Genomic DNA, 15,787 nt, shown 5'->3' with positions numbered 1-15,787 from the left:
GGGGCATTGGTTGGTGGGAAGCTCAACGTGAGCTGCAGCAGAAGCAGCGTGGCCAGCAGTGTGAGGAGAAGGGATTCTCCCCCTCTGCTCTGAGACCTCACCTGGAGCCCGCGTTCAGCTCTGGGGCCCCCAGTACACAGACACGGAAATATCAGTGTGAGTCCAGAGGAGGGCCACAAAGATGATCAAGGGGCTGGAGCACCTCTCCTACGAAGACAGGCTGAGGGAGGTGGGGCTGTTCAGCCTGGAGAAGAGAAGGCTCCGGGGAGACCTCACAACAGCCTGCCAGGACCTAAAGGGGCTGCAGGAAAGCTGGGGAGGGACTCTTTGTCAGGAGGTGTAGGGATAGGACAAGGGTAATGGCTTTAAACTAAAAGAGGGTATAAGGAAGATATCCTTAGATGTAAGGAAGAAATTCTTTACTCAGAGGGTGGTGAGGCACTGGCACAGGTTGCCCAGAGAAGCTGTGGATGCCCCATCCCTGGAGGTGTTCAAGGCCAGGCGGGATGGGGCTTTGGGCAGCCTGGGAGCTGTCCCTGCCCATGGCAGGGGAGTTGGAACTGGGTGACCTTTGGGGTCCCTTTCAATCTAAACCATCTGTGATTCTATGATACTGAAACTAAAATAAATGCTGCATTAAGGTGCCACCACATTTCACGGCTTTGTCTTCAAGAACAAAAATGGCACCAATACGGTTTGATAAGAAATTAACTGCAAGCTGAAACAATTAGTATTTGAAACTTATTTTCGGCAGGTACCTCTTTTCAGCTATAGCAACCCACTCATCTTTGAAAACCCACTCACTCCCAAGTCTCCCTTCCACAGGGCTTCTTTCTGTTCGTATGACTTTCCACTAGGCATATTTTGTCAGCACAGTAATACTCATCAGGGAAAAAGTGAAAGAAAAACTACACTCAGACAAGCAGATTAACCAGAAAAAAATGCAGAAAAAATCTTCAGCTTCTCTCCCAGCTCAGCAAGGCTTCAGAGAACAAAACTCTGGACCAGAAGGGTTAGCGAAGAGCTTTGCAAACTGAGGCACAGGGATCAGCATTATAAAATTAAGCAATAAGTGCATCTCTGTTCTTCCCAACCTGTGCATTGACACAGGAACGGCCAGTTAAGCCTGGATTTTCCCACTCTGTAGCATTTGACGATGCCATGTAAAGCCTTATTTATTATTTAAGAGAGAGTCTCAATATCAAAGTAGGAAGCTGGGTGGTTTTGCTGGTGACAACAAGGAAGCCAGACATCTGTACTCAACCAGGGGATGGACGATACTTTGGAGCTGTAGGCATTATTTCCTTCAGGAGCATAAGATGTATGGCAAAAAGTACCTTTAATATTAGTATATGAAAAGCATGTTGGTGAACCAGTACTCCTGTAGGAAACAAGATTTTCCAATTTACGAATAAGGTAATAAGGTGGTACTGAAAAGATAAAGGGTAGGGCAGCCCTTAACCTTAGAAGGACGTTGGGAATCGTAGCTTCCAAAGGCACAAGCAGAATCAGTTCTCCACTCTGAAGCTATGCAGTAAGAGGTGGTCTCTTTCCACCTGATTCATTACTAAGAGAAAGAAGACTATCCCAGATATCCCAGAATTATTTTAGTTGCATGAGAATTATACACAGATTACAATGTTTAATATTAACCTGGGTAAGCATTTGTAAATATGTGCTTTCACATTCGTATCTCATTGTAAATGTGGGGGGGGGGAGCGTAAAGATAGCCTGGCTTAATCACACAAGACACAGGAACTCCTTATTCCATCCTGTGCTCTGTAACACCCCATAATCATATTTGAACTCATTGCAGAATACTTTCAAAGGTATCCTTTAGCTCATGCCATTGCACTAGTAAAAGAAGCATGCAGCCCAGCATGGCTCAGTGCTGACTCCAGGCTTTAAAAAAGGCCTATAACATGCATATTCAGAGAGATCTGTCGAGGCCCCAGGGGAACATGTCAGGGAATGCTGAACTGTCACACCACTCCATTGTGGCTGCTGTAAATACACTAAAGTATTGCTTAAACATCACGAACAAGAGCCCTCAGGCAGAAAAAGGCATTTTACTTTTATCCAAAAAAGATCCCTCAACCTAATAGTTTTAGTTATTGACTATTTACTAATTTGCTAGTTAGTCCCATTATTGGCTAGGTAAGCCTCCTCAGAGTTTAGTAACACAGACTGCAGCTGAGGGTGCCAAAATCAAATGAGTAGTTCAGCTGGGAAGTGGTGAAGAAAAACAGCACAGCCAGTTTCAACTGAGGAACTGTGTGTAGATAAAGCTTTTGAGAAGGTGACATTTTCACATCAGAAATACATTATCATTTTCTAAGTTCAAATTATTTCCAACAAAAGTTTAGAAAACAAATCATTTACAAAGATGGCAGTCAAATTATTTAATGCCCTGATGTATTTCCATCCTGGACTAACTACAATAGAAACTCTTGTTTCTAAGACTGATTACACAGTGAATGGACAGACTGAACATCCAGCCAAGCAAGCTATGATAAATGGTTCACAGTAGCGTTGAAAACTAATGGCCCAAGCCCATACACTGCCCACTGGAAACTTAGTGGCACGTTTTCTCAGCTGTTCAACCTAGTATGTCAGATGCTTCCCCAGCAACGTAAAAAGAAAGAAATAAAACCACAACCAAAACCCAAAACAAAGCAAAAAGCAAAAAGATCGACATGTGGATCCATGAGAATGATTAGGAATCATCCAGCTAGCTCAACAAAATCAGCCAGAACCACACGGTAGAGCAACATGCATCTGAACCAGCCACCCTGAGCTTTGCTTTCAGCCAAGAGGCATTTACTGGGTTCACTTCACTTGTGAAGTGAGCTTGTGCCTTAGGGTAAGATGAAGCAATCCTACAAGAGGAGGATTGTTTAAGTCCAAATAAACACTTGCTGACGGACTCAGATGCAGACTTCTGCCTGGTGGCATGACTTTCATCTGAACAGGACAGTAATCACCCTTCCGAGAAGAGGCTGGAGCAACCAAAACTTCATCTCTCACCTTTGCCAATCCAGAGAGAAGTTCCAGCGCAGCCAGTGAGATGCTCATGTCCTGCCTCCATTGCGAGTTGAGTCTTTGGGTTACCAGGTGAATGCTGCGTATCAGTAGTCCTGCAGCTGTATCTGTATTAAGAGCTAGGATATAACCCCAATACCACACAGCATAGGGAGGGAAAATAACTAAGCATTAGTAACAATAAAGCAAAGCACGGGCACAAGCCAAAGCAGCCACAATACACAAACAATTATACACAACCCACAAACTAGAAAATTTGGTCTCTCTTGCCCAGGCTAACTCCCTCATATACAACACCAGCATATTATACAAATGCATTCAGACTAGCATCTCGTCTCATTATTGTTTTTGATTCTTTTGTAGACATTTTGGACAATCACAGCACTCCGTCACATTTCAGCAACAGAATGGCTAGCTTCAGGTTTTGATATTGTTCGCTATTGTACTTAAATTGCTCTGATGTCTTGCAGACTCAGAAGAACTTCAGCATTAATCATACACATTAGACATCAGTACTTACACATGTAGGCACTAGTAATGAACTAATAGAGAACGTGTAGCTTCAGATACCTAAGTCAGAAGTTAGTTATTCTCTCTGTACTTAAATTTATCAGAAGTTGCATCAGGTATTTAAGTGTAAATAACGAAAGAAGCCATCCTGGAAAAAAGATACATTTGGTTCTAGACTTTTAATTTTCCCGATCCTCTAGCTCAAAATTAAAATTACAAAATATTTTTAGGCTCAATTGTTCATTAAGACTGAACTAGTCAAATTAATTTCAGAAACGATGTTCTGTCACCCTAGTAGGGGATTAAAATGTTAGCTGCAGTTCACCAGTAAATATAGACCATCAGTTTTCGATTTTTCCTTCAAACATACAGCAGAAATGTGGAAATTTGTTTCATAAATTTATTACAACCTTACCTACTGTGCACAGGATTTTTTTAAAAAACAGTAAAATAAATCAATAATGCCAACAAGTTCAGGGTCAAAATATTACAAAAATACTTTAAGTTATATCATGGTTTAAAGAGCCAATAATTCAACTACAAGATTTTTTTTTTAACCTTATAAATGGATATTTTACATTGAGAGATTCCAAGTGGTGTGGTAAAAACTAGCACTTCAATCATTTTAGAAAAATCCTTTTGAGAAGGCGCTAACGTGCTTATGTGAATCACTGTATCTAACATTTCCATGTGTATATACTAAAATCTTTCCCATTAATCTCCTTCTTCTTATTTTGAAAACTAGAGGAAAAAATTCATCTGGTGAGAACAGTTTTTTACCTAGCCTACAAAATGGTCTGTTCTCCCATTCACTTGGCTAACATCAATTACATTGCTAAAGACCAAAGGAGCAAACAAAATTCCAGAATCTCCACATTCAGCTAGCTTACCACAGAAAGGTTTAGAAGAACATTTATTTTATTAGAAATTAAAAATGCACAGTACAAGACATAACAAGCTAATATTAATTGAAAAATGTTTGTTATAATTACACATTGCAAGCATTCTGCTTACTTGCTCTATAAAAACAGGGGTTCCCCGCATGGTCTTTTAAAACAAAGGTGCTACAAAGCTCAGGTAAGCAGTTGGAATGCTACCAAAATGAATAAAGCAATTAATTATACCCAACGTGTTCCATTACTATTCATGAAAACTAAACATCTTGAAAACATATGACATAGTAAAACAGTTTGCAAACACTTTTTCCATAATTTATGTTATTACTTTGAACATGTTAATTGCAGAGTCCTTTAGTAGTATTAAAAACCAACTAACACATAAAAACCAACCAGCACAGATGAACATGAGCACCACGTATGGGCACATAGGAGATCAAATCAGTAACAAACAAAGGAGCTACCCACCTTGGGTTCAAAACACCCATGCATATTAATGCATTAGCCAGAACTACAAAAGGGAAAAAATTGACTTGGGATATAATGACACATTTTTTTTCAAAAGGGTTATCCTTACCATAATCCCTTAAAAGGGCTTGTGCTGGTCGTTCGCTGTCTGGTGTTGTAGGCTCTGTACTGCCTCCACTTGCAGTGCTAATGCCACTGTTAGTACGACTGTGGCTTTTGAAGAGGTTATTTTCACCACCATTCTGCAAATTGAAAGTCAGTTTTAAGCGATGACATTTTTTGAGTAGAATTCTCTATACAGCAGGATACTCCAAATACACGGCAGAAATATGATCAGACCTCAGGGAGCTAACTGAACGTCTTAAAACAGCACATAAAATGAACCACATTCTTTCTGAAGCAGTAACTTCATAAACAAACAAAAATCTTACCGTTTCCATCTGACAGCCAATGGCTTCTAACAGAGCTGAATCTTGAACAATATTTAACATTGCACCTGAAGATTAGATGAAAGAAGGTAACTACTAAAGACCATAATAGAACAGTCATGGCTAAAATTTAGAGAAGCACTGAAGGTCTAGAACACAATCCTGTTTTATAGAGAATTTTTGTAAGAGTTCTATAAAGCACAAGTATTTGCTTCGTGCTTAGCAATTTGATACAGACGAGAGCTGAGATAAAGAATGTTTTCAGCTATTTTAAAAATGCTTTCAACATAGGTGTCTTAAATTCCTCAGTTCAGAAGGATTTTTGTTTCACAGAAGGGTTGTAACCTTTCCCTGTCTCCCATCAGACTGTGATCATTTAAAAACTCAAGGTAAAGAGATTTATTGATTCTGTTAGTAAAATAACAGTAGTGTTCAAATAACTGAGACAGCTAAAGTGCACTGTGTAGTCCAAAGCCATCTCAAGGGTTATACAGTACTGGCCTGAGCTAATCTCTGTGTCCCGCACAAAGAGCCTCCCTTCCTCAATTTGGCCATTAGGAGCCAAAAGGCAGCTGGTAACTGGCAAACTAAAATAATAGTTTCAAGTTTTATTGGACTGATAGTACAGACAGCAACCTACTGGAAAGTAAGGCAGATAAGGTCTGGTCCATTCAACAGTCCTTAATACATCAACAAAAGGGGCTGTGATCATTCTCACACTGATTGAGAATCCCCAATCCACTGTAGCAGAGCTATTTTTATAGAGATGTTTCTGCCCAAAATCTAGACCAATATTCACATCAATGCTCTCCAAAACCACAGATTATCAAATTAAATATCACTTTCATTCTGATTTGGCTAAAACATAAAACCAACTTCCTACATCAGGAAGTCTGAGGCAGAATATACCCAAACTCTCTGCATAGAAGTGATCCCCAGGATCCCGTTTCTGTGCTTTTTTGTTTGTTTTCCCACTGATGCCCAAAATAACGTACTGAAGAAGCTGAAGCTCTCAGTACAGGTGTAACCAACCACACTGCATTCAAATTAGCCAGCAGGTAGACAGAAAAATCCATCCTGGGAGAAATAACTACACACAAGTGTTAGACAGTTAAAATTGCTGATGCATTCTGGATGTCTTATGTCAAGTAGTGCAAACAGCCTGTAACTACATTATTTTCCCCCAATCTAACAATGAATGTTTAGGAAAACTCAGTTGCTATATGAAGAGAAATAAGTCATTGACAAGTATTTAAGGAGCAGCTGGAAATAAACACCATCTTTGTTTAGAAGGTGGTGGCACATGCAAGAACCTCTTGCTAACCTGGAGATTCACGAATCCTCTCCAACCAAAGCCAGTAGGACATAACTTCACATATGGAAACCAGAGTTTAACAGGAGAACAGGGTAAACAGTTCATTAAGGTGTCTCAGCCAGGTAATGGTGAAACCATCCTAGGCAGAGGATCTGCCCAACTGGATGCAGGCACCAGAGGGGTACAGGAACACATGGGTAAGATATAACAGAACATCACCCTGTAGTCCCTGAGCCGAGACAACTGCCAGTGTGCTGATGAGTCTTCCTTAGAGGACCACTATGAAGCCACACATTTCCTCAGCCCTTCACCAGCACTGGCTACAAAACATTTTTCCAAATTATTCTCCCATAATAAATTCTCTCATAAATAATTACTAATATTTAATTATTCCAGGAGAGATTAAGAAAGACACTTTCATAACTGAATTAATAAATAAAAGACATTGAATTTACCTAGTATCATTTGAGTGTTGTTGGGATCTGTTTCAGTTTGCAAAGCTCCTATAAGTATATTCACAAGCCTCAGCTTCAAGGAGAGAAAGGTTACTGGCTTATCGTACGTTGAGCTATCATCATTGCTATACTTCCCTTCCAGGACTACCTGAAGGAAAAATACATTTATTTGAGTAGAGATCAATTCCATACTTATGCTAAACAAACCAGCATGGTATTGGCTTGAAAAGTCAACATCTACGGCACACATTACTACTGTCGACATGTAATAAAGTCTTACTGTTAGAAAAATTGCTCTAAGAGTTTCGGTGCTAATCAGAATACTAAATACCACAGAATACCACAACTCATCCAAATGCCACTCTAAAACTACCAGGAAAACAAAGCTCAAAATGCAAAAGAAAACTAAGTTTATTACCTCAGATTTTATGGTTCCAAAATGATGAGGGAGAGGCAACAAAGACAGCAAGATGTTAATTGAAGCTCTTCTTAGCTCTGTAGGGTTTACATAGATTTTAAACTTTGAGAGTTCTCTGCAAATCAAAGCATCATACAATTAATCAGCTTTTCCCAAGAATTTGGAGCCAAATTTTAAGTGAAAATTAAATATACGGACATCCATTGGCCTTAAACAATTTGCAGCACATGATGTAGCTGTTTCTTTCTTGGTTCAGGTTTCTTATTTTGTAACACTGGCAATGAAACAATTTATTCATACAAGAACCTTTATTTGTTTAGTATTTTCTACTGAACACAGAAGCAGTAAACAGATGAAAGTATTATTCATATACTGCATTTTCAAAGCTGGAAGTCTCATTCACAAGCCTTTATTTGCTTACTACAACTCAAACCAACCCAGCACTATCAGGGATACATAGAATATGTTCCAGTGCATATTGTATAAAATACAATCTGCTTGAAAATAAATCAACTTCTTTCAGTAGCCACTGTAAGACCCATCTAAAAGAAGCAGTGGCTTGGATTTAAGCCCGGAAGACAAATAATAGTTTATGCATAACTTCAAAATGAAATTTGGTATAAATACATAAAACGTATGGTGAAGAAGGTACACGCAGTTGCATTAAGTGTGTTAAGTTATTTACTAAAACATGCAGAAATCTGTACTGCTCTGACAAACAAAGTTATATCTTCTGGTTTAAGAATCTATGCCAACTTCACCAGCCTGTCTAAATTATCATTTTTTTCCATTTAATGATGTGTATTCTCCAAATGAACTCACTTAAAGTAACAGCCAGTAATGAATATACTGTAAAATTTTACATAAAAACAAGCAGGCTTGAAAGTTATTTCAGCTAAATCACTCCTTTTTCCTGTTCTTGTAGATGCTGCTATCCAATAATGAATATTTAGATAACTCAAATATTTCAATTTTAAAAAGCACTGTTATAGCTGAAATTGCATTAAATGAAATGAAAGATTAGGAGTTTATGAAATGCTGCAGTTATCACTATCAAATATGTACACAATATGGGGCCCACGCTACAGAATTCCCTCACTGAAAACCCTTCAGGGATGACAGAACCCCCAGAAAATAAACACCTTGTCATACTTCTTGTAATATCTATAGGGAAACAGCAATTTACCTGTCAGGTAAAATAGTTTCAAGAGCCGAAATGAAATAAGGAACCACGACATCAATCCCTTTCAGGTCACAGCAGAACAGAGGAGGAGAGTTGAGAATAACACTGGCAAGAACAGGGTGGCAAACGAAATCTGCTATCTGCAAACCCTGAATTAAAAGCATGTAAAATCTGACAAAGAAAGATGAGATTGAATTACTTGCGCATAAAAAAATATCAGCATCCTACATGAACAAGAATGTGCAGCAACTACTTTATCTTATCCATATAGATTAAGTGTCAAAATCAGAGTTAAGAGAAGTTTATATAAACATTCCCATAAGTTATGTTAGCATAGGCGAATATACTGCGCTAGCTTAAAAAATAGCCACACAAATCACACGTTTCACATGAGAAAACAGCAGAGGACAGCTTTATTGAAACATCTGACTTGTTGCAACACAGGGGATGGGAGCTGCTGCAGATACAGCGCTGATGATTGCTACCAGGGCTTGAACGTGCTCCCCCCACTACTCGCTTCCCCGTGTAAGGATCTAAATGAGATCTTGACTGTAACTTCCTAACAGAAGATTACTGCAAAATCCTTAGGGGAAGAACAACACTGATCAGCAATTACAGCATTTGGAAAGCAAGACTGAATATATCAACCAACTATTTGAAATGAAAAATCACAGGGGCAGAACCAACTTATCTAGCCAGCCGTTCCTCTACAGTTTCTTGGTAAAAAGAGTATTTACATCCCCTTTACTTTTTCTGAGAAAAAAATAAATTATAAAACAGAGGAATCTGACTGAAAGATACCATCTAATATATACATGAACTCAGTCTAATATATACATGGCTCAGTCTGCAAGGAAGTTTAGACACCATCTATGACAAACATAATTGAACAGCTTAAGAGTTATGATTTATAAAGTTGATTCTCTGCCTCTAGCATTTGTTTCAGCACTTTTTAAACAAAAAATGGAAAAAGAAGCACTATGATAGGTAGGATTGCCTTATTTTATTGAAAATAAAATTGAAAATTGAGGTTATTTCAAAACACAACTGATTTAAACAATGGAATATTAGTGTATTTTTATATGTAAAAATATTTTTAAGAAAATCAGTGTTGTTTGACAACACAAGACCCTTTATGGTCTAATAAAGCATGCAAAGTTTCATGTCTGCATGCTTTTGTCCATCATAGCAGTATTCAATGGCGAGTTTAAAAAACCCTCAAGAATGTACGAGGTAAGGAAGTCCCAAAAAGACAAGTTCCCTCCAGCTGGGAGGCAGTCTGAAGGACTTCCCTTCAATTAGACCTTGAAGAAAGCCCCAGTGAAAACCAGCACTGCAAGGAAACAAAAGGGAGCCAACATTCCCTTAAGAGAGGGATCTCTGCCTACCCCTTCTGCAGGCTAACCATGCTTTTAGAGTTGGCAACACAGGATTCAGACCATAACTGAATGCTATTCACTGCAAATTACTTTGTGCCATAAAAGAACACCAATAAAGCAACTGGAAGATAGGTCAGTACCGGGATAAGTAAGCTGGTAATATTTCCTCCCCAGTCTTCTTGCTACAAAATATCCTACACAGTGTCCCGCATGCCTCTGCCCTTCCCGCTTCATAGTTGTCTGGGAATTCACTGGCATCGAACATAGGGTTGGAAGCCACTGTATCTGTGGACATTTGTGATCCTTTCCGGCGGAACTCCACGCTAGCTTGAGTTGCTATAGCTGGGAAAAGAAAAAACAGTGTTTCACTGTATTTGTCAACATACATAATAGGCTCATGGGATCCTGGACACAAAGATCAAGTCAAATTTAGCAGTTATCATGAAGCTGTTAGTTTACTATATTTAAGTCAGTGCCTCTGTTTATTAGCTATTTGAGGGTATAACTTTTTTTTTTTCCTTTTAACGATGGGAAGTGCTGACCAAAAGCCAATCCCAACTTTCTGTTGGGAGGAGTGTCCTTGCACCCAGCATTAACTCCCTATCGTCTCCAGAGGACAAGGATCTTCTTCATCTAGTTCTCAGCTCCAGAAAATGAAGCATCACCTTTCCTTGCCCTGTTAAAATATGAAAAAACTTTTTGACGGTGCCATTACTACCACTTCCACACAAGTGTTTAATTTGCAACTGGCTAAATAATCTCCTGCTTCGCTCTGAACACCAAGCTGCTTTGATCCCATTTTGTTGCATAAACACAAAACACATTTAAAAAAAAAACACACAAGAATTCTAAAGGACCCATGTCGGAAAGAGAAGTTTGCTGAGATCCACTCTCCTGATATGGTCCTTCTGTTCTCAAGAGTCCTGGGGTTTGATAACTTCCAGAAGGGAGCTACCACAAAGGTCCTCTCCTATGCACTCACAGACTACCCCACAGTGTGCGCTGCACAAGTCTTGAGGGACCACTGTTACCTAACCAGGATTTGGTTCTGCTTGCTTTATGCTCTTCCTGCTTTCTTCCTGCAGGATGGCTCTGCCAGCCCAAGCCAATTAAATTCATGTTGTTTTTTTTTAGAAAGGTTTCCAGTACTCCTTTCAAACATCAGTATCACATGCATATGATGCAAGAGACTACTCATTTTGCTGACTTCATCATTTCTTCTGGAATGGCAACCAAAAAAAAAAAAAGATAACATCCTCATGGCCCAAGAAAAGGAAAAAAAGTCAAAATTCACTGTTGGATTACTAATGGCAGAAAGAGCACATTCCTTCTAATTCTTAGGTAAGACCATGTTGATGTTCAGAAATTTTATAAGCTACAAAACTAAACAGAACAAATAATGTGTGCTCCTAATAAATCAAGCTAACAGAACTCTACCAGTACCAGAAAGCTTACTCTATCTCAAGCCTAGGACACTGGAGACTATTAGGTTCACAATCAGTCTTGCAAACAAAGACTTTGACACTTTGACATTTGGAATACTTTATAATTTAAATTTATGGATCATATTTTTGTTTATTTCCCATTGTTGTTTTTGAAAAGAAACTCTAATGACAAGTGTCTACTTGTAATTTTTGTCTTTAAATTCATGGTTTAACTTGCTGTTACCTTACAAATTTTCATTGCATAAGTAGTAAATAAGCACAAATCTTTATGCATCTTCCCATGAGCCATTTTTTGTCCTAAGTAAGCTATCCAGCAATATACTGTAGTTGGAAAAAAACACTACATGCACAATGCATACAAATCAAACACTAGGTCTGTAAAATAAGCTTTAAGTCAAAAACAAAAATAAAAAAATAAAAAACACATGGTTAGTGCAAAGTCCTGAAACTCATGACATGATCACAGACTAAAATACATAAAAGATGGGACTGATTCAGGCAGATTAATTTGCTTTTGCCAACAATCCTCCCCATTCAAAAACACACACAAAAAGTTACTTTTCTTTTTCAAGTAAAAGTGCAAAAGCTACAAGAGACAATGAGAATGAATTTACAAATAAAACATGGGATTATGGAAAAAGAAAAGCATGACCGCAATTAAGGAAAAGCTACTGGTTCCTACTTACAAGATTTATAAGAAAGAAGAATTTGGATAAAAGATGCTGCAAGATAATAGAAATAAAATGGAAACAAATCAAAGGACAGCAGTAGTTATAAAATACTTTTAAGATGGTGAAATTGTAATATAAGTTAAGAAGCTCTTAGCTTTTTTAAAAAATAGATTAAAAGCTTTATGAAATAGCAAGCTTGTTAAACACATAGGAAATTGGCATTCAGGTCCAAAACTATGGTTTTGAAAGTACCATGCAAAACAATGAACAAAAAGTTACAAAATACTAATAAGATTTAGATCTGTTCATATCAATGTACATCAGTTGTTTAAAAGGATGTATTAACCCTTCCCAGCTCAAGTACATTTCCCTAGATTGTATTACTTGGGGTATGTTTCGTAAAGGGAAGATTACTTACCTACAGAGTCCCCTCAACTATAAGCTTCCAAAATACGTGTTCCTGATAGCATTACTGCTCCGTCCGTCATAAGCCAAGCTGCTAACAACCCTTAACAGCATGAGCATGCCTCCCCTGACCACCAGCTCAACAGACAGCCTTCCAAAGCAGAATTAAAAGGCAGAGCACCACTAAAGAGACCAACATCTCAGAAACAATCTCCAGAAACAGATGGGAGAGAGGAAAAACTCCAGAAGCCAGGAACCACAACAGACACCTATCCTGGAGAAGCTGCTGCTTTGAACACGCTGGGTCAGATCAAGACCTGCACCACGCCTCTCAGAAACACTCAGCATTTCCCTAATCAGGGGTTATCACAGTTGGCTCCTAGACCTCCCCTAAGCAGTCTTTAAGGCAATATATTAACAGCAGTAGGGACAAAAGAGATGAGGCTTAAACTGTACTCCAAGATTCCTTCAATGCCCAACAGCACCCAGGTGATACCAGAAACCACCCACAGCAAAACTCCCCCAGGTGCTTTACAACACATGGCTAGCAAACCCATGACTTCTTTAGGTACAAGGATTAAGAACAAGCCCATCCGAATGGAAGATTCACTTGCTGAAATATGGACACGAGATTAATGAGTTTCTCCCAATTCTCACCATTTGCTGAAGACAGCAATTATCAGCAGTTTCCATTGCATGACCTAGCTTGTCCTGACACACATCCTGTCAATGACCTTAAACTCAGTACATGTATACATACCCCAGAGCTGTGACATTCAGGGATGTCTTCATAAAACCTTTCTGCTGCATTTCTTAAGGAATTTATTCATTTAATCATGGGGAGCTGTTCAGGCCACGCTTGTACTTAAATAAATATCACACAGCCATCTAATTCTACATTCAAATTCTGCATACAAGCAAGACCCAAGTCCTTTCAAAGGAAAACACACATTTTAGAACTAAGTGTTTTCCTCTCCTCCCACAATACAGAATAATGTTTATTAGCTGCCTGACATAAAGCCATGAAGCTTCACCATTAAAGATTTCAGCGCAGAAACTAAGCGCAGAAACTGACACAGGATGCTCGAGGCACAAGAGTATTAGCATTGATGATGGCAAGATCCCTGTTTCGCTTCAGAATCTGAACAACTACACAAGACTATCTGGAAGGACAAGGCTCAGAGCAAACATGAAGACTGCTTTCCAGATAACGAAACTCCACTGGCACTCAATCATGCACAGATTACACAGTGCAGCTAAACTCATGGAAGAGAAAATTCTGCAATCTCTCTTTTCCCAGAGACAAAGACTAAATCACTGCAACCACAAGTGTGAAATACCTCTGACAATCCTTCCAGGATTCAGGATTAGTACAAGGTGTTTTTTTTTTCCACATCAATAAACGAAAATCAGAAAGAGTAGGGTGGTAGTTATATTCACATACCAGTTGAGGTTGGGACATCTGAAGATCACCTAGGTGGGCTCAGAGCAGGGTCACCTAGAGCAAGATGGGTACTCTCCCATCCATCCAGGTATTTTTCAGCTCAGAACCTATAAAGAGTTGCACGTTTTTCCCACCTCAGACACATTTTTCTTGCTCTTCTGGAGGTGAAAGAGTTCAAGAAATCAGAGACAAGAGGCACCACGGTAAAGAGAAAAGCACAAGGCAGATGTCTACTCATTCACATGGGCCTTGATCAACTGTTCTTTATTTCCTAAAGCACATTAGAAAGACTTCTTGTAAGATGGGAGAAGGAAAATGTGCTACATGTATGTCCATGTGAATCAGCAGGGATCGCTTAAAAGACTAGACTAAATTCTGAAGTAGAAATTGACACTGCATCTCATCCTACAGAGTTTCTTGTTAAGCACTGCCATATAGCTCATGAAGATCTCTTTAGACCCATTATATAGGTTTTCATTAAAAATTCATGCCACTTCTCAGAACTGAAAAACACACTAGAAAATGCAGTGTTCCAGAAAGGTGTGCCAGGGCAGAGGGATCTTCTTGGTCCTAAAAAGACTCTTTTCCACCAAGGTATTTCACCTCTTCCTCTGACACAGCAAGGCAGCCCTCAATCCTCCAGTCAGCAAGAAAACAAATCATAGCAGAGAGCCATTAAAGAAGAAATTCTTAACTGTGTGGCATTGAAACAAACTGAATGTTAGAGGGGTTTACAACTGTTGAAACCTGACACAACTGCAGTCCCAGACCTTTAAGAAATATGGTGTGTATATGGGCCAGGGGGAACACACTATTACACAGCAAAGCTAGTACAGACACTTCCCAATTACAAAATATTAGTTAAAGCATTTGTAAATATAATAGATAATGCAGACAAAAAGAAATCATGTACCAAGATTTCTTTTAGCCCTCTCCCCTACGTGTAGGGATTGTGACAACTAGCCTGTGGGCTAGTTGGAAAGGAAAGGGCACGAGCCCTTTCCTCATGCCAAACCTGTATTAGGTAGAACAAGCAGGTGAATGGGCACAAAACCAAGATCTGATGGGCCCCTCTTCTGTGATGGAAAGGGACCAGACTACACAGTCCTCTTGGCCCACTTTATCAGTCCAGCACAGCACCTTCTGCCTTACACAGTTCAACGAGAAGACATCACGTGGCGGCATCAGGCTTCATAGATTAGACTCCTAGAAAACAAACTCCAATTTCAACTTAGACCTGACTTCAAGGATGTTGATACTTCAAGTCAACAGAAACTGCAGGAGCCCAGACCTTTAGAAGAAGTCTTGCCACATTTTCTTGCTTAAGACAGAGGCTGAGCAGCTGACTTTCAGACCTCCAAAAGATTAAACCAGGCAATCAGACTTTGGTGCCTCTCTACAGAGTTCCAGGGAGCATCACTCTCCTTTTGATGGCCTGTCACAACATTGCTACGAACAATACTTTACATAGTGGTAACAATACTCATGGCATGTTGAAAGGGCAATGCAAATGCTCAACTGAATTCTGCCAGTCAATGTTGTCTTTCAAATTGCTAGAAAAGCAGTACAGAAGACGGATGGTTTTCTGGGTCTCCATCAGTGTAATTCTCCCAAACCTACTGCTCCTTATAAATGGCAGAATGTGTGATGTGCAAAGCCTGATCCCATTATTGATTGGTTTGAAGAGCTCAGAGAGGGAACATTTTTTTCCTTTCATTCCTTTCCCAG

The 15,787-nt window shown here is 39.2% G+C and overlaps 1 protein-coding gene across 5 annotated transcripts in view; it reads right to left on the bottom strand.

The window, feature by feature from the left end:
* The window catches only part of RALGAPB (Ral GTPase activating protein non-catalytic subunit beta), a 65,106-nt gene that overhangs the window by 26,141 nt on the left and 23,178 nt on the right, over positions 1–15,787 (bottom strand). For 2 of the 5 annotated variants that reach the window (XM_084296626.1, XM_084296630.1), the window contains exons 10-17: positions 12,226–12,261; positions 10,235–10,436; positions 8,719–8,886; positions 7,533–7,647; positions 7,115–7,262; positions 5,348–5,412; positions 5,026–5,158; positions 3,028–3,161 (exon numbers count right to left, since the gene is read on the bottom strand). In XM_084296626.1, the coding sequence (XP_084152752.1) occupies positions 3,028–3,161; positions 5,026–5,158; positions 5,348–5,412; positions 7,115–7,262; positions 7,533–7,647; positions 8,719–8,886; positions 10,235–10,436; positions 12,226–12,261 (1,001 nt within the window). The remainder of the gene's footprint in view (positions 1–3,027; positions 3,162–5,025; positions 5,159–5,347; positions 5,413–7,114; positions 7,263–7,532; positions 7,648–8,718; positions 8,887–10,234; positions 10,437–12,225; positions 12,262–15,787) is intronic. The other 3 variants (XM_084296627.1, XM_084296628.1, XM_084296629.1) reach the window with 3 other exon arrangements.

Source organism: Netta rufina, assembly GCF_964035555.1.
Source record: "Netta rufina genome assembly, chromosome: 16".
NCBI classification, from domain to species: Eukaryota; Metazoa; Chordata; class Aves; order Anseriformes; family Anatidae; genus Netta; species Netta rufina.
This window is presented reverse-complemented; position numbering and strand designations above follow the sequence as displayed.